The sequence below is a fragment of the Lethenteron reissneri genome, chromosome 50 (assembly GCF_015708825.2).
Source record: "Lethenteron reissneri isolate LAM-NWPU_2019-01 chromosome 50, ASM1570882v1, whole genome shotgun sequence".
NCBI classification, from domain to species: domain Eukaryota; kingdom Metazoa; phylum Chordata; class Hyperoartia; order Petromyzontiformes; family Petromyzontidae; genus Lethenteron; species Lethenteron reissneri.
The window spans coordinates 8,782,511-8,806,709 of NC_083828.1; the positions used below are offsets into that span (position 1 = coordinate 8,782,511).

The 24,199-nt window shown below is 53.0% G+C and overlaps 1 protein-coding gene across 1 annotated transcript in view; it reads left to right on the forward strand.

Annotated features, from left to right (window-relative positions):
* Positions 1-24,199, forward strand: part of LOC133355251 (S phase cyclin A-associated protein in the endoplasmic reticulum-like) — a 227,935-nt gene that overhangs the window by 120,551 nt on the left and 83,185 nt on the right. Inside the window, 2 exon segments of the mRNA XM_061572635.1 lie at positions 21,402-21,467; positions 21,847-21,973. Of these exon segments, the coding sequence (XP_061428619.1) occupies positions 21,402-21,467; positions 21,847-21,973 (193 nt within the window).

A 24,199-nucleotide genomic window follows, 5' to 3' on the forward strand; every position in this document is an offset into this window, starting at 1 on the left:
CTGCGTGGCTCCCCCCCCCTCCCCCGACTGACCCTTTTTGTCTTTCCAATGTGATTCCTCAACACTTTATTGAGGCATCGCATTGCCCCCCTAGCTTTCCATCGCCCCCCTTCTCCAGCTACGATCAGGCCAACCACAACTCCTCCTTAAAGCTTGCGCCTGTTGTGTTGTCACCACAATGCCACCCACCACTTTGAATGATCCCATCCTTCATCTCAAACCGCTATCGTCTTTTGTAATATTTTATAATTTGGGAAGGCGCCGTGTATGCATTTCGAGAAGGTAAGAAGATAAGTTGGAAGGATGTAGTCTCTTTGTCATCTTTATACATATAACTATATTCTTTGGGTCTTTTGGTAAAGTCACGTAGATGGGTTCAAAGAAAATAAAATAAAAAACTACGACGTTTCGATCGCAACACAGGCGGTCGTCTTCGATCGGAACGTCGTAGCTTTTTTGTTATTTTCTTTGAACCTATCTCCGTGACTTTACCAACAGACCCAAAGAATACGAATTCCTGCAGTCAAGAAAGCTTTAAATCAAGACATATATAACTGTACCCGTGCACCCTGGTGTGACGGATGCTGCCGTAGCGTACCGGTCGGCGCACTAGGACTGGCAATATAGAATCCGTCGGTTCAAATCCGTCTCCGCGGCAATTGAAACAAGTTTCCTAATTCCCCCACGTTGCCGCCTTTGTTCACCCAGCAGTTATCAATTGCTGCACCGCAGTTAGTCCATCGCTGTAGGTGTTGGGGTAAAGTGTCGGTGGTTTCCACCTCTTCCGGGACGTCTGGTCAGGGTAGAAGAGGAGGCCAAAATACCCCTCCGAGGGACTGCCTAGCACTCCCTCTCGTGGTAGGGCCCCTTACGCCAGCAGTAGCGCGGGCGAGCGATTTGCAGGGCACCCTCCGTGCACCTCTTCGACAGCGCACGTGACGTTATCGCTGCCCACGTGTAACGCTCGCCCAGTTCGTACGGACGCAACCGTCGATCGACGCCGCTAACGACGCGAGGCGAGCGCCTCAGGCAGGCCAACGTGCAAGTGAATTGATTGGGACGATTCGAATGACGAACATTATTTTCTATTTTCTTCTAAGCGATTTCCTTGCCGAGACGACGTGAAAAGAGTTAACGCTAGAAATGTTCACGCGTGCGACTTAAAAAAGGATGAATTTAAAAAATGTCAACGTCAGAATGCACTTTGCTACGAAAAAAAAAGTTTGCGGTATCTGTGAATGAAGAAAAAGAGGTCATCGTCGTCAAGGGAATCTCGGAGCGAGAGCCGACAAAACCGCGAGCTTCAGGTGCCGGCGTGTTACGTGAAAATTGTAAAGCAATCTGCAAAGATGCAAAGGCGCTTGAATGTTTTGGCCGTGGTTGAAGAGCTCACAAGCGTTCACTTTTGTCCAGCGTGAAAGCAGACGCTGCCTTCCTAGAGTCATCGCAAGCAGTTTAATCCATTGCACGCGTCGCATATTCATCCAAATGCACATTGGGCAGCCCACACATTTACGCAGTTTACAGTTTACTTGTTCTCACAAGTAGCAAAACATTAAAAAGAGGCAGAGTTGGAGCCCTGCAATTGCCTGCCCACACCACTGCTGCTGGAAAGGCTTCCACTCGAGGAAGCTTTGAATGGCCCCCTCGCCACGGGAAATGTGGGCCCACTCTTCCATGCTCGCCAGATGTCTCGGAATAGTTTGGCAGTGCGCACAATTTTCTTTTTACCCCACCACACGCGGCCTGCAGATGGACTTCACTTTGGTGGCAGCGGCGGGGAGGGGATTATAAGGAACTTGCCTCATTGTTGCAGCTGCCGCGCCGAGATTTTAAACTAAAACCATTTTTTTATTTTACGAAGTAAGGCCCGCTGAGCTTTATAACTATTTTTCAGAAGCGACCTGGCCACAAATGATAGCTCCACGAAGTGGCTTATCATCGTGTGGAAATGTATAACAGCCAATACCCTAAATGCGTGATGTTGATTCTAAATCTGGGGAGGAAAACCGGAGGACCCGGATGAAAATCCACACGACCACGGGGAGAGAGACACATGCAAACTCCAAATATACAGGCAGGCGTCAGGGTCGGGATCGAACCCACGACCTCCCTTGTACACCAGGCGAGGGAGTTAACATCTCAACATCGTGGGCACCCACGGTGGTGATTTTGAACCGGCGAACTCTGGATTGCAGGTCTAATGGATTTTTACACGGTGACATCCGTTTATTTACGGGTCTTTACTGGCGACACGCTTGACACCGGCATCCGTGGCGGTGGCGGAGGCTTGGCAGCATCGTCTTCGGTAAGCCAAAGAGGCGATGAGGCCTCGGCCAGACCGCTGTGCGAGCAACAAAATAAGCAGGGCTGCGTCTCATTATTAGTTTCTCAACAGCAACACAAACACTTTGCTTTTTTATTCAACTTGAGATAAATGAATGACGTACAGGAGGGGGGTGGACAAAATCTTCTCTCAAAAGCGCCCCCCCTTCCTCACCCAGCCCCCTCCCCTTCTTCACCCAGCCCCTCCCCTTCTTCACCCAGCCCCTCCCCTTCCTCACCCAGCCCCCCCCCTTCCTCCACCCAGCCCCCCCCCTTCCTCACCCAGCCCTCCCCTTCCTCACCCAGCCCCCCCTTCCTCACCCAGCTCCTCCTTCCTCACCCAGCCCCCCCCTTCCTCACCTAGCCCCCCCCTTCCTCACCCAGCCCCCCCCCTTCTTCACCCAGCCCCTCCCCTTCCTCACCCAGCCCCCCCCCCTCCTCACCCAGCCCCCCCCCTTCCTCACCCAACCCGCCCCCCTTCCTCACCCAGCCCGCCCCCCTTTCTCACCCAGCCCGCCCCCCTTCTTCACCCAGCCCTCCCCTTCCTCACCCAGCCCCCCCCTTCCTCAGCGCTCAGCTCCTCCAGTTCCTTCACCCAGCCCCCCCCTTCCTCACCTAGCCCCCCCCTTCCTCACCCAGCCCCCCCCCTTCCTCACCCAGCCCTCCCCCTTCCTCACCCAGCCCCCCCCCCTCCTCACCCAGCCCCCCCTTCCTCACCCAACCCGCCCCCCTTCCTCACCCAGCCCGCCCCCCTTTCTCACCCAGCCCGCCCCCCTTCTTCACCCAGCCCCTCCTTCCTCACCCAGCCCCTCCCCTTCCTCACCCAGCCCCCCCTTCCTCACCCAGCCCCCCCCCCTTCACCCAGCCCCCCCCTCCTCACCCAGCACCGCCCGCCGTGGGCTCAACACAAATTAAAAATGTCCGTCCATTAGGGTGGTGTCCGTTTTCAGGGTGGCGATCGTTAGCGCAAATTTTCTCGCCGTTTACCGGATTTCTTTTTTTTTTTGGGGTGGTGGGGTCGAATCTGTCAGGGGGGGCGGGGGATATTTTACGGGGCGATAAATGAATTTCCGAATTGATGTTGTTTTTATGTGGAGGGCGTGGGGTGGGAGTGATGGACGTTGGTAGTTTGTAAATAAGTGTGTATGTTCACCATAAGTCCTGTGTGTGGTTAATGAAGACTTGACTCCTTGCAATGGGCATCTATTTTGTGATTTAACATCTTAACACCACCTGTTTTATTGCCAGGCAGGATAAACACCTATTCTTGTTTTCCATACTTTGATACCGGCAAGAAGGTAAGTTGGTCATTTGTTGTTTTTACGATTCCTATTTTTTCGTACATTTTTAGCATTGAGACCAAAAAAGGTGAGAAGCCTTCCTGTTTTCATTCTTCAAATAGAAATTGGGGAGTGGGGGGGGGGCGGAATTAACATTGAACTGCCCGCTAACGCTACACGTGCAGCTGTGATGCTCGCAGAGTCCATTGCAAATAGGCAGCAAAGTAAGTGGGTTTGTTCACCGATCTCTGTTACCTTCCAGTGTTATTTCTCTCTCATACTCGGCGTTTTCTTGGGGGCTTTCATTCACACGTCTCACATCTCGTGCCGCAGGACCCTCCTGAAAAAAACATCGCTCCGGCCGCAACACCACCGCTCGTGCGCTTCCTCGTGCGTGCCCTGGCTGCCTTTGTAGGTGGCTCGTGAACAGCACTCGCCCCACACGTCTGTTGAGGCTACACGGGGGATCTTTGACGTCTGCGTGCACTCCTCTGTGATTAAACACGTGCGACAGCACACGCCCCCCCCCCCCCGCCCCCACCAGTGTGTGTGCGTGAAGTGGGCGAACGCGCGCAAAAGACAAAGGTGCCCCATTATGGCCTTTTAACGGACTGTTAGGGCAAGTGCTGTTCGCGAGCGCCTATGAAGGCCGGCGCAACGGCCCACGTTGTGGGTGGGTGGACAGCACCACGCCCGGCGAACGCACGCACACACACGCGCACATACACACACGCGTGTTGTCGCGTCTGCCGCGCACACACGGGCGCGCGCGCGCCGTAATCTCGCGCAATTGGCCAAACCTCAACCGAAAACTTCAATCATTTTGACGCTAAGATGGGCGATTGCGCATTTTGGCATCATCGCCTCTCGAGCTGGCGAAGTACGGCGGCGGAGGGCTCGATTATTTATTTCCGTACGGATTATTAGCCCTGCGGTTTTGCAGCCAAGAAACTGACCCCTCCCCCCCACCGTTCTGAGCGCCAGTTTCGTCGCATCACGATCCGCAGCACGCGACCCTCGGCCGTCATCTCAGAATTCGCTGCATTGTTCACGGACTATTATTTTTGTTTGAAACGGCAATTAAACGGACGCTGCCACAGTGGTTGGTAGCAGCGCTTCGGCGCGTTGAACTTGCACCCCAGAGGTCGCCGGTTCGCCCCCTATCTCCTGGCGCGGCGGTTGAAACTGGTTCGTCAGATCGTGTGTTGTGGTGGTGGTGGTGGTGGCGGCTGGTGGCGGTGGTGTAAAGCATCGGCACCGTGTCAACTTCTAAGATGTCTGACCAATACGTGGAAGAGGAGGCCAACATAGCCTGTAGCGGAGGGCCCTCTGTCAGCAGTGGCGCGAGCGAGACACTGCAGGGCTGCGCCTTTACCTCGTAAACAATAACAAAAAATGAATAGGGGTCGCGTGTGCGGTACCCTCAGACGGGGGTCGCCGCGCACCGCACGCCTTGGCGGTCGACGCTGGACCTGCCCCGCACTGTCCGTCGGGGGCACGGTTGCGGAAGGGGGGGGGGGGCACGGTTACATAGGGGGGGGCACGATTGCGGAAGGGGGGGGGGGCACGGCTGCTTAGGGGCATGTTTGCGAAGGCTCCTTCTGTTGTTGCTCGTCACAGCGGCCGCTTATTTGTTTATTTCCGACGCGCTCCCTCTCTCTGGGTCCGCTCGTTACGGGTACCGTAATTGCCGCTCGTATCGTGGCTCGCGGAGCACGGGGTAATTTCGCATGGAAATTGCCACCAGCGGACGGAGCGGTAACGCTCGCCGGTGCAGTTAAAGTGGTGGGGAGGTGAATGAGTGGGGGTTGAGTGGGTGGGTGGGTGGGTGGGGGCGGTGCAGAGGTAAATTATGGACAAGGCCAAACAGCTGTGAAAATACGCTCGGCTCATGAATAGCGTTGAAGGCAGGCGAGGGCGAAGGCGTCTGTCACTCCACGCACAAATGAAAATGTTTTCTTCCGATTAAATTGCACTAAAGATTAATAAGTAATTAAAAACACAGGCGGTTTGTTCCAAACAATGTAATTCGCTTAAAACAAACGATGATTAATCTGTCAACCATTGCGACTTGTAATAGGGCAGGATAATGTTACCCAGAAGCCTTTGTTTGAAATTGACCACACCAGCGTCATCACTGGCCATGATCAATCCACTGCTGTATAAAAGCCTCCCCACAGCGATCGCCATCTCTCTCCTGGCTCGTGATGCAATGATCCACCGAGCACCTGCATGTGATCTTGAATTCAAAACTAAAAAACTATTTAAAATTTTCCTGGTGAAGCCCACTGAGCTATGTAGCTCTTTTTAAGAAGGGACCTTGCCTCAAATGCGAGCTCAACGAAGTGGCTTATCACGTGGATGTTTTTTTGCATTAGTCAAATACTCTATGAACGCACGTGGATTCTAAACGTGGAGGGGAAAAATCCACGCGACCACGGGGAGAGACGGACACCACAAATTTCCAAATATCCAGTAGGTTCGAGATCGAACCCACAACCTCCTGTATATCGGGCGAGGCAGTTGCCACCTTGCCACCAGTGACGCCCTCGAATTCGTCGCTCCATCTCCGCGGGGAGCGTTCCTCATGGGAGTGCCGCCGTGAGTCTCGCCCCAGCGGCCCTCATCCCGTCTGGCCGTGGCTCGTCCCTATCTCAGTGTTAATTATAATATTTTTCTGCATTCCCCTTGTCAATGTCCACTCCTATTGGGTGCACGTGTGTCATAGACGGTCATTGACACGGATTCAAAACCGTTCTCCTCCATGCCGGGTGTGTTGCCATCGAGGATCGCATTTGTCTCATCATCGTGCGCCCGTTAATTGTGAGCGTTCACCCTCCCACCACCAACACTGCCACCACCCACCACCACCGACACCACCACCAACACCACCACCGACAACGCCACCACCACCACCCGCTTCCACGTACCCCTTTCCAGGCCCGGGCTTTTACCACCTCCTCCGCTTCCATCCTCCACCTTTTTTTCTCCTCCTCAATCATCCTAATTACGGGCCACTTTGAGCAGAGGGACAGGCACACCAAGCATCTTATCTCGCGGGGGGTTTGTGCCGCAGCGCCGATTGCATCGTCGTTTGAAACCAGACGTGACTGTCGCCCCCCCAAACAAAAAAACCGACCAACAAGGGAGGGGCGGTGGGAGGGAGGGAGGGAGGGAGAGAAAAATAATGAAATTGGCTCCATTAAGGGATCTGTGTGAAAGCAGAATGGCGGTGGCGGTAGCAGTAGTGGCGGTTGTGGCTGAGGGGGGGAGGGGGTGATAGCGGTAGGTGAGAGGGCAGACGAGGGAGGGGTGGGGCGGTGGGGGGGGGCCGGAGGTAGCAGAATAGAGGTTGCGCTTGCGTGGCCCCGAGATCGTTCGGGGCTACTCGGTGGCGGTAAATTATTTTTCGCCGAATGCTGGGGTTATCGATTTAATAATGAAAGCAGTCTCCCCGCTCGGGATCGATCGCCCCGGGGAGGGGGCGACGGGACGGGGAGGGGAGCACGCGCCGTTTGTTTTGGGGGGGTTTTTTCGTAACAGGTTTTGAGTCGTGGCCCCGTTCGCTCCCCCGTAAATCACCGGCGCTGCCAAACGTAATGTAATGTGCAGTTTAAACAAATTGCTTTATTTAAAGGTGCTAGGGATCTTTATTTCTTTTTTTACACTTCTTCCCAAGTTGCAAGGCATCTTTGTTTATTCCTTCTGATGTATTTTTGTTCTTTATTTTCAGCGGAGGCCTAAAAGCACGGGGGCCACTCGCTCGTTACGCGATGATAGGTCGGCGCGCTCGACTCGAATCGAGAGGCGAATTTCTGAAGTTGTCCCGCACCCCCCCCCCCCGCCCACCACACTGCCCGCCTTCTGTCCCCTCGTTCGTGCGCACGGGCACGGCACAGTGAGTCCATCGACAGGTCCCGCGTGGTCGGGGTAAAGCGTGGGGAGGCACTCTCGCCCTCTTACGAGATGTCTCACCGGCTTGGGAGATTAGGCCGAGAGAATGCCCTCTGGAGGGGTTCTCCAGCAGTGCCAGGAGAAAGCAACAATTGCAGGGTCTGCACCCTTACCTGCCGTGTTAACGTTGGTTGGCCTCGCACCCTACCTTGTCGGATGTCAGAAGCTAAGTACGTTTGAGACTCGTTTTTCTCTTTGAACGAATGACCACCGGGGGCTTGCCAGCTGCTGCGTGCGTGGAGCTTGCAGAGCGCCTCCCCTTGTGCGGCGGTGGGTTTTCTCCGGGCGCTCCAGTTTCCTCCCGGCATGAAAGCACTCGCTCATGAAATTGCCCCGACCCATCCCAGTTGTGCAGGATCCTCCTCATGGAGTCTCGGGACTTTCTGGTAGGTGGTGAGCGCTGCAGCTGCCTCCCGCGACGTTTACCTTTAGCTTGACATTTGTATTATAATCATCATCATCGTTACCGTTATTAGCTACCCCCCCTCCGTCTCGTCGCCCCCCCCCCCTGCCCGAACTCGTGCGACGTCGGAGGGAACGGGAGACGCACAACTGCATCGTCTTAATAACCTGAGTGCGCCTTTAAAAATCCAAGAGCTACGGTGGTGGGAGCGCAGGTGTGCCACGCTTAATTTCATTTTCTCGACGTGACCTTGAGTGATGAATGTCGCGGGGTGGGTGGGGGGGGGGGGGTTTGGGGGGGTTAAGGGGGGGGGATAAGGAGTTTCCGGGATGGGGGGGGGCGGCAGCGGGAGAGAGCGGGGGCGACGTGCACGTCGGCGTGTGCGGTGGTGCGTGATGCAAGGGTCCCGCGGAGCGTCGCCCGCCCCGCGGTCGGAGCGGGCGACGTTTTAAGGATCTCCGGCGCAAGCCGCCAAGCTCGTCTGCTCAGGTGGCCTCCGATTTGTTTGGATGTTTTATTTCGTTTGTTTTTGTCGATCAACTTCCAACAATAAGTACACTTTGGATACAACTTTTTTCGTCTTAAAGAGCGCGTGATACAGAATTTATTTTTTTGGGTCAGATCGCGTAAATTAATTTTGAATCACAATACTTGGTGGCGAAAGGCCTACCTACGTGTTGAATTGGTATTTGACCGTTTTAACGAATCATTCTTCGTGCTTTTCTGAACCCCCATAACAAACAAATATTGTCTTCAGGTTCTTCCACTGCAGTTCACTCAACTTCAGCCCGGCATATATTTTCTAATCGTTACAATCTGTGTTGCTTATCACACGTGCTGTCAGTTATACGATAAAATAGTTACGTAATTAAGCAAACTACGAAAATTATGACAGCGTACAAACCACTGTGCCGTCAATTGCCCCAGATAGAACTTCAGACCATTGCTTCACGTCTTTGTTATTCCATATATTGGTAAGAAATAAAATATGAAATAATAATGAGCCGTGATAATCCTGACGAAAGGATATCTTTCAAAGCAGGCGGCACGATCATCGTGAACCTCGCATCGTGCGGTGTGTGTCGTAGCATCGCCATGTGACTGCAACTCTCACGGTTCCCCCGCATTCCTCCCCCTTCCGCGGGCGATCCCGCTTGCTCGGCTGCCCTACAGGCACCGTCACACCTGAGCGATCTGTCACGTGTATGTACGTGCGTGCGAGTCCGCGCGTGCGCACGTACGTCTCCCATTGCAGAGACGTCCACGTATAAGCGATTCTAGTTGCATGCAATCAATTGCAAGCAACAGTTCGTTCAGTTCTAGACGCTCGCCTTTAGGCGTCACAACAACGATGGGAAACGTGTTTGTCCGTACTCCCATCGATGTCATCGTCATCACCATCAATCGCGATCTGTCCACCGGCGGACGAAGGCCCTCTCCGAGCCGTCGCCATCTCTCACCGTCCTCCCACGATGCAACAAACCATACAGGACACCGTCACTCGAGCTGATTTGATCGCTCCGTCTCTCCGACGTTGGTCTTGACCACCGGCGAATCGTCCCTTCCGGCGACACGTCCTGCCCAGGCCCCACTTAATTATCTGAACCGTCAATTTCGAAGATGTCTCCAAACGTGCGCGCGTTCTTCGGTCCACGTGCTCCGCTTCGGCCTCCTCGAGCCGGGGGCCGCCTGGGACGCGGCGCAGCCAAAGCACCGCAGCAGCTACGGCCGCCGCTTGCGCCTTGAGTTGTGGAGGCTTCCTCTCATCATCCGACCTCTCACCCCAAATCCGTACAAATCCATACAAAGCCAGAGGCATTCGCTCTTGAAAGTGTTTCGTCAATCCCGTGGGAATTATATGAAACTTCCGTCACCTTTCTTGGGAAATATTTTCGCGCGGATGCCAGCCTTCTCCCCCGACCACTTGGTCAGCCCCCCTCCCCCCCCACAACCCACCCCTCCCCACGCCTCCCCCCCACTCCACCACCTGCACCTGCCAGTGAGGATAGACGGGGAGGGGTCAGGGTTCAGGGTCAAGGGTCGCTCGACCGTCCGTAAACCCCGGGGCCCGCGGCAGACGGGGCGGCTCCGCCCAGCCCAATGCAGCGTTCCCACCACACCACTGCCATTGAGGTCCTTCCCTCATTTATCCCACTGGTTGGGCCATCTCTGTGTGAGTATGGGGGGGGTGATGGCGCAGTGGTTGGCGTTCTGCGCTACGAACCCGGCCAACCGAGTTAAATTCCCGCTCGCGACCAGTAACGGTGGTGAATGTGTAAACCGATCCTGGCTCTTGCCTTTAGGTCGACTCGGCCATAAACGAGTACCTTGTGCAGTGTATAAACAAACACAGCACTGGGGAGACAAATGCGGTCGAGCATGGTGCTCGCCACACTACCCCCTCCTGTGCCATGTTGGCCGTCGTAGGTCCAAGGGGGAATCTTTGTCATGGGCTTCGTCCACTTTTCATCACCGTTAAATGCCCTGTCCCGCAGTACGACACCTTACTCGATTCGCCTGCGAATTCATTTATTTATGTTTCTATGTTTATTGGGTGCAATTGTTAACAACAGTATCAGACATTAGGAAATCTAATCGGCATAATCATCGGTTCACTGCAGCTCAAAGACTCGGTCCCTACAAGGCGTGTGTTGCAGCGAGGAGATGTCCCGTGTGTGAGCTCGGCAGAACAAGCGATCTCGCGCCGACGATGCGTTCAGGGACGCCGTTTCCATATCCGGACAGCAGAGCGAAGGGAGCTTCTGTCCAGGGAGCACGTTCTGGCAACCGAGGTGCATACGTTTAGCAAGTGTTTGTTACCAGACTTAAATTCCGCCCCAACTTTTGAAGGCCCAAATGTCACGTGTTTTGTTTTTTCCTTCCCTGTTGTAATCACAGAGATTTGACTGCAAAGTTCAGTTCCCGAGCCCTTCCAGAGCACCGCTCAGGTCATGCGTATTGGGTTAGTTGTACTGTCCGTGTGCATGGCCGAGACACACGCGATGTTAGTCTTGCCTGTGTGTGTACGAGTGTCTTTGTGTACGCTTCTAAGTCTCCCCCCCTGGTTTGTAATCTCTGTGTGTTTGTGTATAGTTGTCTTAGGCGTTTATAGCCGGGCGGTGGTGGCGGTGGTGGTGGTGGCTATCCACTCCCCTTCCTGTGAGCGGTCGGGGAAAGCCATACCCTGGCTCACCAGGGCATGGCGACCCGTTCCATCTGTTTGGGATAGAGTGTTGCCCCCTCGCGTATGTCAGCTTTCTGCGGGTGCTCCAGTTTCCTCCCGCATGTGTAAACACTCGTTAATTGGCTGAAAACAACTTAATATACAGAGGAACGTGGAGCTTGGGCAATTGTTGGTCCCGCCGGCTCACCATGTGGCTGCCTTTCCCGTGAGTCTGTGGTTCCTCTCGCCGGCCCCTGAGTCGAGTGAGCGAATACTTTGCGCATTTCAATTTTTTATGATTATTTAATCTGCCCATCTATTTCGTTATAGGAATATAGCTCGTTTTAACTAGTGTCCTATATTAAAGATCCCATACGGAACCGGCCAGGTTCCCAAACGGAAAGGTGAGAGTTCAAATCCTGGTTGGGGGTTCACTCGACCCATCATCCTTCCTAGGTGCATAAAATTGCTACCACTTTGTGGAGAATTCATCTATGGCTGCCCTACAGACAGACTCGCCCCGAATGGTTACAGTCTGGAAATGAAACACGACATTCTCATGCCTCTTTTGTTCAACCCAATTTCAAGTTTCTCCTCATCCTCACCGACGTGAAACGCATCTCGGACGCGAGCTGCACCGCGACACAATGCTTCGTCTGTGCTGCTCCTTATCAGCGACTATCGCTCATCTTCAGTCAAGGCTTTGGGGGGCGATGGGGGCGGTGTGGCGCTGCTGCTTGGAGAAAGGTGGAAGGCGGCGGCGGTGATGGAAGACGGAGGGAGAGGGGTGGCGCGGGGAGATAGTCAAGCACGCAGTGGTAGTGGTGGCGGCAGTGGTGGTGGCAGTGTTGGCGGCGGCGGTGGTGATGGCGGTGGTGGTGGCGGCGGCTGTGGCAGTGGTGGAGGTGGTGGTGGCGGTGGTGGTGGCGGTGGTAGCGGTGGTGACGGTGGTGGGTGGCGGTGTTGGTGGTGGCGGTGTTGGTGGTGGGCTTTTCAGGGTGCCCCGGCTAGGATGCCACGCGTATATGTTGGCACTCGCTAAATTACCGCTGTCGTGGTAACCCGAGCGACGGAGTGACGTTTCAGAGTTGGCCGTGTGCCGCGAAACGGAAGGGGGGAGGTGGAATGGGGGGGTCGGGGTTGGGAGGGGAGGGGGGAATTGGCACCGATGTTCACGTTTTCTGTGACTTGCGCGATGAAATCTGCCCGTCTGCGGGAGCCGGACGGATTGTTGCATCACGAGACTCGGAGATGGTGACGGCTTGCGGAGGAGGCCTTCATCCAGCTGTGTATAGATCGTGGCTGATGGTGATGAAAATGACACGCGCGCATATATTCCATTTGTTTTTCCACAGTTCAGAAATCGTCAGTTCCAACTGGCTTGTTTTTAGTGGCTCGGTAACACAAACATTAGCGTACGACCGCTATTCATCATCCAGCTCTGCGGTTGTGTCACCGTCGCTTGGCCTAAACGCCGCCGCTGCCAATCCTGCCCTGGGAACCTCGGCAAAAGGCCCGCGTCGGTGGGAATAGCGGGGCCCCCGCTGCCTCTCGGCTCGTCGACCGCCCTTCCACTTTTCCCACCGTGCTGCTGCGGTCGTCTGCGCGGCGATTGCCAATCGGGTCGGCCGCGCCCGCGAGCGTCGAGGTTATCCACCGGATCGCTCTCGATATCGCGCGGCTTAGTCCGTCGCCCTGCGACTGCTTCGTCCACTTCTGAGCGAGTATTCGCGCAGCGGCGGGGAAAGTTCAACGGCGGCGTGTCGTTCGCGATCGCAACGACGATCAAATTCGCCGTGGGGCCCCAGCAGTGAGTGGCGAAAGGTCAAGAGAATAAATGTCTCCGGATTCTCCAGCGTTTTCCTCCCACATCCCCAAAATCGTCGTCGCCAAGCATCACAAAGCAGCAGGACCATCCTGAAAAATAAGACTCTTTGAATCTTTGCTGGATAAATATTTAGGCCTTTTCCGCAATCTCCTGCGAGCGAGCCTTGGACACTCCACGCGGCCTCCAAGTTGCACCTAGCCTGGTACAAGCGCCAAGGTGACGTCACCTTGGCGCTCGTACCGGGCGAGCGAGCGGAATGTGTCGTCCGCGTTGTCGGCGATGTCGCACGAGAGCGCGAACAACACGAGCAGTGTGTTCCTCGGCGGCGGAGGGAGAGAGGGAAAAAAAAAACACACAAAGAGCTCCAGTTCTCGCGCCGCGCGATCCGTTGCCAAAACAGCGACGCGCGACGCGACCGAGCGTCTGTCGCCCAGAGATCGTCCTGCTGAGTGACGGAGAGAACGAGGAGGAGGAGTTTTTTTTTTTCTCTTAAAGCAGGACGACTGAAAGAGAGAAAGACGGGGGGAGAAAGAAAAAAAACTTTAGAAAAGGCCAAGGAAAGAAAAATGATCACGTTCGCCGAGAGACATTTGGTTTATGAAATGGCTCCAGGTCCTTTCAAACAAGCCGCCATGCACAGTCCAGAGCATTTATCTTGTTTTTCTTCAGATGTTCTGAGTTTTTTTTTTTACTTAACCATGCTGCTCACTGGGTTTTTAAGTCACCTTTGTCGGTCGCTCGGTCAGACGGTCGATATTTTTGGGGTTTTTTCCCCCCTTTTACCAGAATGATCTTGAAACGACATGCGGCGAAAGCGCGGCGCACTCAAGCCGGACTGCTGACTATTGCAGGAGGGACTCGCCCCCGCCGCAAAGTGACCTCGCCCACCAACAAACCAGTCGAAGACGCAACCCAAAAGCAACCAAGGGGAGCTTGTCTTTTAGCAAAATAACTCGGCACCCAATAGGCCTCCTGCGCACATCTGAACCCTCCGCCGTAATATTAGAAAAAAGTATTTTTTTTTGCACATCCCATCACCCTCACGGCCTTCTGGGAGTACATCATTTCAGCGGGATTGATTCAACACAATTACTGGACCGGTAACGATCATTCTGGGTTTGGTACTCGATTACAAAGTCATATTTGGAGGTTAATAATTGGTTTATTGTGGGTTAGAGTGTGTAGGTATAATGTCAATATTTAGCGTTAGCCCTCCATCAATTAATGACAGAGCCCATCAAATCTAGATGTGACATTGTGGGAAAATATGCCAATTGATGTTATGTATCAGAAACACCGGGGGAGGGTGAATGTTGCAAAGCAAGGAAAAAAATGTTCACTGTTTTTGTGCAAAGACGTTTCTTTGGAACTTACATGCAGCATCGTCGGGAGTTCAAACGATGATCTAACCCAAAAGAAACCGATCATGAACCATAGTGTTGGTTGTGAAAGCCTGTAGGTCAAACCAATACCAGCATTCAGCCCGGAGGGAGAATCGCAGGAGGAGACACGCTTTCTCAGCGTTATTCACAACTACATTGGAAGGTGAATATTGGTTCCCGCATAAATAAAGGCGTTGCTGTAATTGCAGAAATTATTAACCATGTCAGATTTCCTGAAGGCATGGCCATTTTAACAATCGATAGACGTGAACTGCAGGAATTGATTGGAATAACTTGGTGAAGTCAGAGGGATCAAAGTTAATGGTGCAGCCCTGCGATGACCATGCGCGATGCCCCGCGGTGAGTAGATATCACTGCCCACGACTTGACGCCTGGATTAACGAGCGATGCCAATCTGTCGCATCTTCACGCAGTGTCCCTTGTACCCGGGAGACGGTCGACAGGTGAGGGCAACCTCACCGTCAAAAGTTCCAAAGAGCATCGTAAGAATAGGCATGGCCCCTCTATGGAATAATCCAGCGGCTTGACACGCAAAACTGAATGCAACATCGCCGTCATCCCAGCGTGGATTAAACACATTCCTGCGGAGGGAGCTGGTAGGAACGTTGGGTTGCTCGGTCAATGGCCAGGGTCAACGGCGGCGTGGTGTATTCCGCAAATATGCCCGACTGTGAGGGCGGGCACAAGCCGGCGTGAGTAGTTTAAACGTTGAGTTTTATAAGGGCACCACGGGGTGACCAGCCCCTCCCCACCCAGCCCCAGCCCTCCCACCCCCCCACCCAGCCCCACCCCACCCTCCCCATCCAGCCCCTCTCCACCCTCCCCTGCCCACCCAGCCCCTCCCTCCCCACCCAGCCCCTCCCCACCCAGCCCCTCCCTCCCCACCCAGCCCCTCCCTGCACGACGGACACAATAATCCCCTGTGGGCTGGTGTAACCAGGAGGTATCCTACCAGTAAAAATTCAGTTCATCTAGTTCATCAACATCTGACACTGATATGTGATGAGCGTTTCTCCGCTTATTGAAAATGACGGATAAGTTGTTTGCGTCTGAACAGCAGTCCAGTGAAAGACCCAACGCAAAAGCTCCCTGGGTTTGACCTTCCACGAAGCTCATGGTCCACATTAAATCGCATCCACTGCACAAACCGTGGCAGTGTGCGACTTTGGCCATCCAGAACAGACCATGCAGCGTACAACGACGCAATGCCAGAGCCACAAATATGAAGGAGACATCGCAGCGATACGCTCGGCTCGTCCTGACGCGATTATCTGGCTTGACCACCGTAAATGTGAAATTGTTGTTGCTGCTCTGCATCTTTCATCAGCTATACGAAAGAAGAGGCAGTCCTAATTGGTTGGTTTAGTGAGGACTCTGGTAAAAAGCCGCTTACACAAGCGATTACCCACGTGTTTCGAAGTATCTGGAAATATTCATCTGAGATAATAAAATAAAAATAAAACATAATAAAATACAATTCTCACGACGTTTCGGCCACAATGCAAGCAGCTGTCCTCAGGTGAAGAACAGGTCTGTCGGAAAGACAGCGTCCGAATAACAGCCCTGTTCTTCACCTGAGGACGGCTGCTTGCGTTGTGGCGGAAATGTCGTGAGAGTTGTATTTTATTATGTTTTTTTTTATTCTTTTATTATTTCCCTTCTACGTGACTTTACCGAAAGAACCAAGAAGATGAATCCCTGCAGTCACGAAAGCTTTAAATAGAAAAATGTGCATCTGAGTTCATTGAACGGCCTCGAGCGGGCGGGCGAACGGGTGGGCGAGCGAGTGAGCGGGTGGGCGAGCGGGCGAACGGGCAAGCGAGCGGGCTGGCGGGCGAGCGGGTGGGCGGGCGGGTGAGCGAGAGGGCGAGCGGACGCCGTCCTTTGTACAACTGCAGCATTGCGGGGGTTAAACCCCCGACACGCCTTGTGGCTCGAAGCTCTTATGCGCATAACGTCCTGGATCGCGGGATCACAAGGGCACTCGGCGGGGGAGACACGTGTGGCGCCATCCCATCCAATCGGAAACGATTCGTTATTATGATTAATGCCGCTGACAGCGATAGCTGGTTAGGTGCGCAGACCGCTCGGGGGCGTTTTGCCGAACCGTCGGCAGCAGACGCCGCCAGCCGCCGTTGCCGAGGCGAGCCGAGCAGTAAATGCGGTGAGGTTTGGCTGAAGAGAGGAGGCAGTTGAGTCGGCACACTTCTGAGGACACACGATTAAAGGCCCGAAATCCCGTCGGGGATTGATTTATTGGCTCGTTTTTTTTATTTTTTTTAAATGCTCACAGAAGTCGTGGGGACACATGCCTGGGTTTATGAGCGGTTGCGACAATCTCGTTTCACCCCGATTTCAATGCCGCGCCCCCCCCCCCACCAACACACCATGAAAGCCCAACACGGTTGGCCCGTGACGGGCGGTCCCGCGAACCCGTCGCGCATCTCGTCTCCACCGAACCATCGAGCGCGTGGCCGCCCTGGGGTTTCCCCCCCCCTCCCCCCCCAGTCACGTGTTGAAGGTCAAAGTTCGTTCGTCAGTGAGATTTTGTTGCTCAGGTGAGCATTGAAGCGGTGGTTGCCTCCTGTTTGTGGGCCTGAGCCCACAGTGGGAATTCTACATTCCTGTGGCAGGGGGCGAGTTTCTCCGTAGGACAACCGCCACACAGTGGTACTCGCCTTCGCAAATCCCCAACCTCCTGATCAAGATGCCTGCCAGTTGAAGTTCATTAGTCAATTACTGCCTGCGAACATACCGTAGATATGCAGTGGTCCTTCGGTGTACGATGCCAATGATTAACGACATTTTGATTCACGATTCGCCTCCCATAGGGTCCCATTGCTTCTGCTAACGATGCATTTTCGATCAACGATATGTTTACGATATCGCACGAACCCGCCGATTTCGGCCAATCGGAGCGCTGCTAACGTTGGTTTTGCTGCAGACCTCAGCCAATCAGCGACGCCTTTTTTGACCCCTCAACCTCCACCACCTCTGAACATCCAGAGGTTCTGAATGAAGGAGGCTCTCTTTGCAAAAAAAAACGTTTCTCCCACCCCAACTTCTCCATCAACCCTTTAAGTCATTCATCTTCTTAGTTCTTATGTTAAGCTCTATTTAATCTTTATTTACCCATGTTGCTATTAATATCAATGCTTTAATATGTTCTTATACCGTTTATTTATAAAAATTGCATGTTTAAATATAAACTATGTTTTTATGGTGAAAAGGTCAACTTACGATCGTTTTGGAACAAATTAAGCCTTTAGCATGTATTTCCTATAATTAGATTTACGATAATTTCAATTAAAGATGGGATTTCCTGCTCCAAATTATATCGTTTACCGAGAGACCACTGTATTTCTATCACACGCTTGGATGTATTTCTATCATCGGCATCGGCCCCGAGCTATCCACTTGGTCGGTAACGAAGCGGGGTTCAGTTGTCGGATCCAATTTGCCCAAAATCCGCGCACTGTTTGCTCGAATGTTTGCGCGGAAACTTTAAATACCTCCTTCGGGGAATGACGCCTCGGTCGTTCTTCCAATTCAACAAGGGGAGGCGAAGCAGAACCTGGAAGAATTTACAGAGCCGTTAGCCTCTTATCGCAATGCCTATAAATAGGTTCCGAAGATCCCCGGGCAACGTAATAACAACGAAAGAAGAAAAAAATGTTGAGGCCCGACTGGCCACAGCGGGCGGCGGGCGCTGGAGGTACGATGTTTCACGGCGCCGTCTTTCGGTAATTTTTGCCCGAGTATCGCCCGATGGCGGGTGGCAACAGAACTGGGACGCGTTTGTCGATGGTAAACACCGTGGCCTCGGAACAGAATGTACTTTCACGATGAGTGCCGTTCGGGGGGCTGTGGCCATCGTGCGCAGCGCGTGGAGAGGCCACTCTTCTTCTGGCCTCTCCGCACGCGCTCTCAAGTGGAAGAGCCACTGCTGTTGTTTATTTTGTAGACGCGTGAAGGGCAGTCGGTCGGTCGGTTAGTCGGTTGGTCGGTCATCACCGAACTTGGCATCGGAACGGTGGCAGCAGGTAGTCGACAGCACGGGTGGCTGGGGGGGAAGGGGGGTTCGTCATCATCGCCATTGGTTTTTTACGACGCGCCTCCCATGCGGTGCATCTTCGTGCCGCCCGCACAGTGGACCTGTACAGAAACGGCCGCAGACCAAGTTTGCAGTTTCGATTTAAAGCTTTCGTGACTGCAGGGATTCATCTTCTTGGTTCTTTCGGTAAAGTCACGTAGAAGGGAAATAATAAAATAATAAAAATAAAACAATTAAATAATTCTCACGACGTTTCGGCTACAACGCAAACAGCCGTCCTCAGGTGAAGAATGAAACACCACCAAGCTTGGAGCATATATTTAAGCATTGGAGCGTATATTTAAGCTTATATTTAAGCTTAAATATACGCTCCAAGCTTGGTGGTGTTTCATTCTTCACCTGAGGACGGCTGCTTGCGTTGTAGCCGAAACGTTGTGAGAATTATTTTATTATGTTTTATTTTTATTATTTTATTATTTCCCTTCTACGGGACTTTACCGAAAGAACCAAGACGATCAATTGTGCAGTGTTCAAAACATCGCAAATTACAAAACAAACGAGAATAATCCAAATTACATTAATAAACGTGCTTGGATGACTTCTCTTCTTTTTTGTCGTCTTCATTTTAATTATTCATACGCCATCTGAAAATAGTACGTCTTAAATTTCCTCGTAAGCTGTTCCACAATTTTGGGTGCCAAAAAGCACCAAAATGCCCGTTTAGCAATTCTCAATTTCATCCGCCGGTCTTGTAATAATAAGTAATATTTAAAAAAAACTTTTTTTGAAAACACGCTTTAATGAAATGTACCGTACGAGTAATGGCAGAACTCCACGACTCCAGGAAGTGGTCCCGAAGCTTGCCATAACGTAAGGGACCGTGATGATTTACAGCCAACGTCAGTTGAGCGTGGACAATTAGACCCAAGCCGAAACATAACATATAAAATAGATGGTTTAAAGATATTTTTTTTATTTTTAATGATAGAATATAGTGTTGTCATCAGTATGACATAAGTATACCACGTTTGCAGTCGATACCATATTGGGAAGTGGGTTAAAATTGAGTTACAAGATTTGAGGATACGACAACAACAACAGAGTGAGTTAATAGAAAGCGTGTAAAAATATTGTTAAAAAATATGTATTTAATGTTTTATGATAGATTATAGTATTGTCATCAGTAAGATATAAGTATACCAAGTATGCAGTCGATACCTCATTGGGAAGTGGGTTAAAATGGAGTTACAAGATTTGAAGATACGACAACGACAACAACAGAGTGAGTTAAATAAAAGCGTGTAAAAATTATCGCGTCTGGTATCGAGCGAAATTCACGGCTTGGAAAGCGCCGTTCCGGGGCTGTGCGAGCAAACGGCACGGAAGACCGAGGGACCTGCCGCCGAGCGAGCGTCGTAGCGGACGAGCGTCGTGGACGAATCGCGACGTTCTCGGTGGACGGGGGGAGGCTGTGACCACTTTTTTGCCGTTAGTCTCTCCGCGGTTTCTGTTGTGGAAACAGCTTTGGAAGAGAAGAGAGATAAGCGGGTGCGGTGCTCACTTAACAGCACTTTCCCCAAACCTCTGTGTGAAATATACGGGGAATATGTATCTTTATACGTTGGGGAGCGGCGGTGGTGCAGTGGTTTACAATAACACGCTACGCGAACTCTGAGCGTTGAGTGAGATTCACAGCCACGACTAACATCAGTGGCGACTCGTATCAGAACTTTTCTTGGGTCTTCCTTAGAGTCAACTCATCGTTTTACCTGGGGAGACAAAGGCGGCCAGGCGGCCAGGCGTCATGTTGGCCACACCACCACCTTGTTACAAAGGTCCTCGCTAACAGCCATTGCCCTGACAGTCATAATACTGTACAGGGGATCTGTGTGTGTGTGTGTGCGTGTTTTATGATAGATTATAGTATTGTCATCAGTAAGATATAAGTATACCAAGTATGCAGTCGATACCTCATTGGGAAGTGGGTTAAAATGGAGTTACAAGATTTGAAGATACGACAACGACAACAACAGAGTGAGTTAAATAAAAGCGTGTAAAAATTATCGCGTCTGGTATCGAGCGAAATTCACGGCTTGGAAAGCGCCGTTCCGGGGCTGTGCGAGCAAACGGCACGGAAGACCGAGGGACCTGCCGCCGAGCGAGCGTCGTAGCGGACGAGCGTCGTGGACGAATCGCGACGTTCTCGGTGGACGGGGGGAGGCTGTGACCACTTTTTTGCCGTTAGTCTCTCCGCGGTTTCTGTTGTGGAAACAGCTTTGGAAGAGAAGAGAGATAAGCGGGTGCGGTGCTCACTTAACAGCACTTTCCCCAAACCTCTGTGTGAAATATACGGGGAATATGTATCTTTATACGTTGGGGAGCGGCGGTGGTGCAGTGGTTTACAATAACACGCTACGCGAACTCTGAGCGTTGAGTGAGATTCACAGCCACGACTAACATCAGTGGCGACTCGTATCAGAACTTTTCTTGGGTCTTCCTTAGAGTCAACTCATCGTTTTACCTGGGGAGACAAAGGCGGCCAGGCGGCCAGGCGTCATGTTGGCCACACCACCACCTTGTTACAAAGGTCCTCGCTAACAGCCATTGCCCTGACAGTCATAATACTGTACAGGGGATCTGTGTGTGTGTGTGTGCGTGCGCGGCAGGGAGGGTGTTGCAGACGTAGTTACGCGTTTCCACACTGGTCCCATCCCGACGGGATATTACGCTGGGTGGCAGACGTTAGGCGCGGTGGTGGAGGAGGGCCTGGGGAGTGAGACGAGGTTGGGGAGCAGAGCAGGTGCTGGGAGACCGCCAGGTCAGCTCTTGGAGGTCGTCCACGTGTCTCCTGTGCAGCAGCAGGCGCGGGGTCTGGCCGACGGGGTAGAGAGCGTTGGTGGCGATGAGCTGCGGTGGTGGTGATGGTGGCATCAAAATATTTGTCCACCATGGCTTCTTGACCTGGATTGATCTTATTTCTTTGTCGGGCAGGGCCAAGGAATTCGAGGCCTCTCTGGATGGAAAGGTTCAAGTCCCGGAGTCGGCCTACAAAGCCAAGTGAGCACGCGACGGAGACACACATCGCTTACGCACGCAGCGAGTGGGCAAGCGTGCCCGCGCGGCTGTGTTAACGTAGCCAGCGTTGTGTTATCGCAACTCGTAGCCGAGTCTCGTCAACAACGACAGGCTGTGGAGTTCTAGTCAAGTCTTAATGCGTGGAGTCCACACAACGGGTGAATTTCTCAATCCGGGTAACCGCGCTCGCTCTGTGCGCTGTTGGCTTGGCCCGCACGCAACGACCGCACGAAATCCCCCGAGACTCGGCGAACGTCGACGAGAGAGACGAAAACTCGGCGGAGCCCGCGCCCCTCACCGGGCGGGCGACGGAACGATGGAGTGTGCGTGCGCGTGACCGTGTCTCTTGCCGCACCTCCAGGCTCCAGCGTCTGGTGAAGGACATCAACAAGCAGCTGCAGAGCCACGAGAGCGGCCCGTGGCCCAACAACAAGGTGCTGGCGCTTGACAGGGCCCTCGGCGAGCTCATGCGCATTATGGAGAAGCAGGTGAGGAGGCCGCTCCCCAGAGGTCGCAAACGGGTTTTGATTCCTTACCCGTACCCGTACCCGGCCGCACCAGGGTCGCAAATGGGTACCCGTACCCGTACCCGGCCGGGTACGGCTTCCTGTTCCCTACCCGTACCCTACCCGAAATGAGTGACAAACGGTTACTCGCCAGTGACTCACGGCCTACTCGTACCCGGCCGCACCAGGGTCGCAAACGGCTACCTGTACCCGTACTCGGCCGGGTACGGGTAGCCGGGTATCGGGTAGGGTACGGGTATCGGGTACCCGGTTGCGACCTCTGCCGCTCCCCCGCGTCACTGCATTGTCGCTCCCCCCGGCGACGCGGTTCTCCACGGCGTTGCCGCTCCTCACCGTTGGTAACGCGCATCCAGACTCAAGTGTGCCAGAATGTTTCGAAGCCCATCATGCATTGCAGTTTAGCTTGTACTGCCGTGGTCACGTCGGCAAACTTTACGCGCACCCACAGACACAGATACACGCACGTACAGATAACCTTTAACGGACTGTTTTAACTATTGCGGTAAGAAGTACTTATAAAGGCCGACACACCAATGAGGGGGTGGGTGGCCAGCACCGTGCACCACCGCCTTTGTCTCCCCAGTGCCGATGTTTACACACCGCACAATTATACAGTCTCATTCCTTTACAGATGCACACGTGCAAACACGCAGGACGTATGCACGTGCAAATTTGACGTTTTTATCGAGAAGATCGACGAGCCACGCTGGGCGTGCCACCTCGGCGGGGCGTTAACGCGGCGGCGGGGAGTGATGGGCAGCGCTACGGGTGGTGGGGACGATCCTCCTTCCGTCGTCAGTGCGTTGGCTTGTCCCTCGGCGCGTCGGTTTCGTGCGTTTGGTTTTGGTAGTTTGGGCCGGCGGCGGGTCGTTGGTCCGCATGTGCCGGTGTGCGAAGGTAGAGGTGGTGGTGATTCAGCAGTAAAACTTGAGCACTGGTAACACAAAGCAGATATACTGCTCCACTTAGGCAGGGAAAAGTCGTAAAAGGGATTCCCGAAGGGAGTTTATTGGAACGAGCGCACGCACGCACGCACGCACGCGTACACATGGATGTTGGGCGAGCGCCGCGCGTGAGAGAGACAAACACAAAAATGCCTGTGGGGGCCATGTAGACTTGGGCAAGTTCTGTTTGAGAGCAACTATTAGGACGTGCTGTGTTCACGCAGCATACCGGGTACTAATTTTGGGCGAATCGACTGAACGGTGGAGGCGGGGGCCAAACCGGTTCGGATATCGCTTGTCATTGATGTTAGCCGCGGCTGGGAATTGTACGCAGGCGTCTGGGTTCATAAGCGCGGCCGCCCTAACCGCTGTCCCCACCGCTCTCCACTCAGATGCAAAGACCGCAAATGCGCACGGCCACCCGTCAAATAAACAAGCACGGCAAGGTGGCCGCTTCATCACTCAAACGATTAAAGCATCGACCAGCAGGTCGTCCCCGCATGAACGCATTCCGGTGATGATGATTAGGACGATGCATCCCTCCGCTTGAAAGTGGCAAACCCTGAAGCCGGCTTCGACTTTCCTGTGTCTCATCAGCGTGGGTGCGGACAGTTAAGCTAGCGCTACTGGGTGGTCCATTGTGGATGGGCCAGGGTCATGCACGAACCTTGTGAGGTCTGAAGTGGATATTGAGCGACGTGAAATAATCCACTTGTGTAACAAACAAAAAACTATTTTTGTCCCAGGGTAGTAAGTGTTATTTCCTAATTGCTTGTGCTTAAAAAGTGCATAAAATGGCTAGTATTCCCCACAAACTTTGCTTTTGTGACCAGGACAGTGATATTTTGAAATTTACCTAATTTCAATGAGATAACCTGGTGTACATTTGTGACTTTCCTTCACATAAAGTCCTGGTTTTCAGTACTTTTTAGGCATAAGCAATTAAAAAATAACACTTACTACCCAGGGACAAAAATCGTGTTACATATAATCGAAGTGCCTGTGTGTGGGGGAGAGTTGCTCATCATCTCCACTGGGGGTCTTGAGCCAGCGGTGGAAATTCCACGTTCACGTGACGGATGCTAGTCCCGCCCCCACCCCAAAAAAAATTTTGTGAAGGTTGCGTCCCTCCATGTACTTGCTCACGCTCTGGAGAGCCCTTCCCGAGGTAATTTTGCCTACTCTTCCACGGGAGAGGTGGGAGCCACCCACACTTTACCCCACTGCCTACCGTTCGACAGTG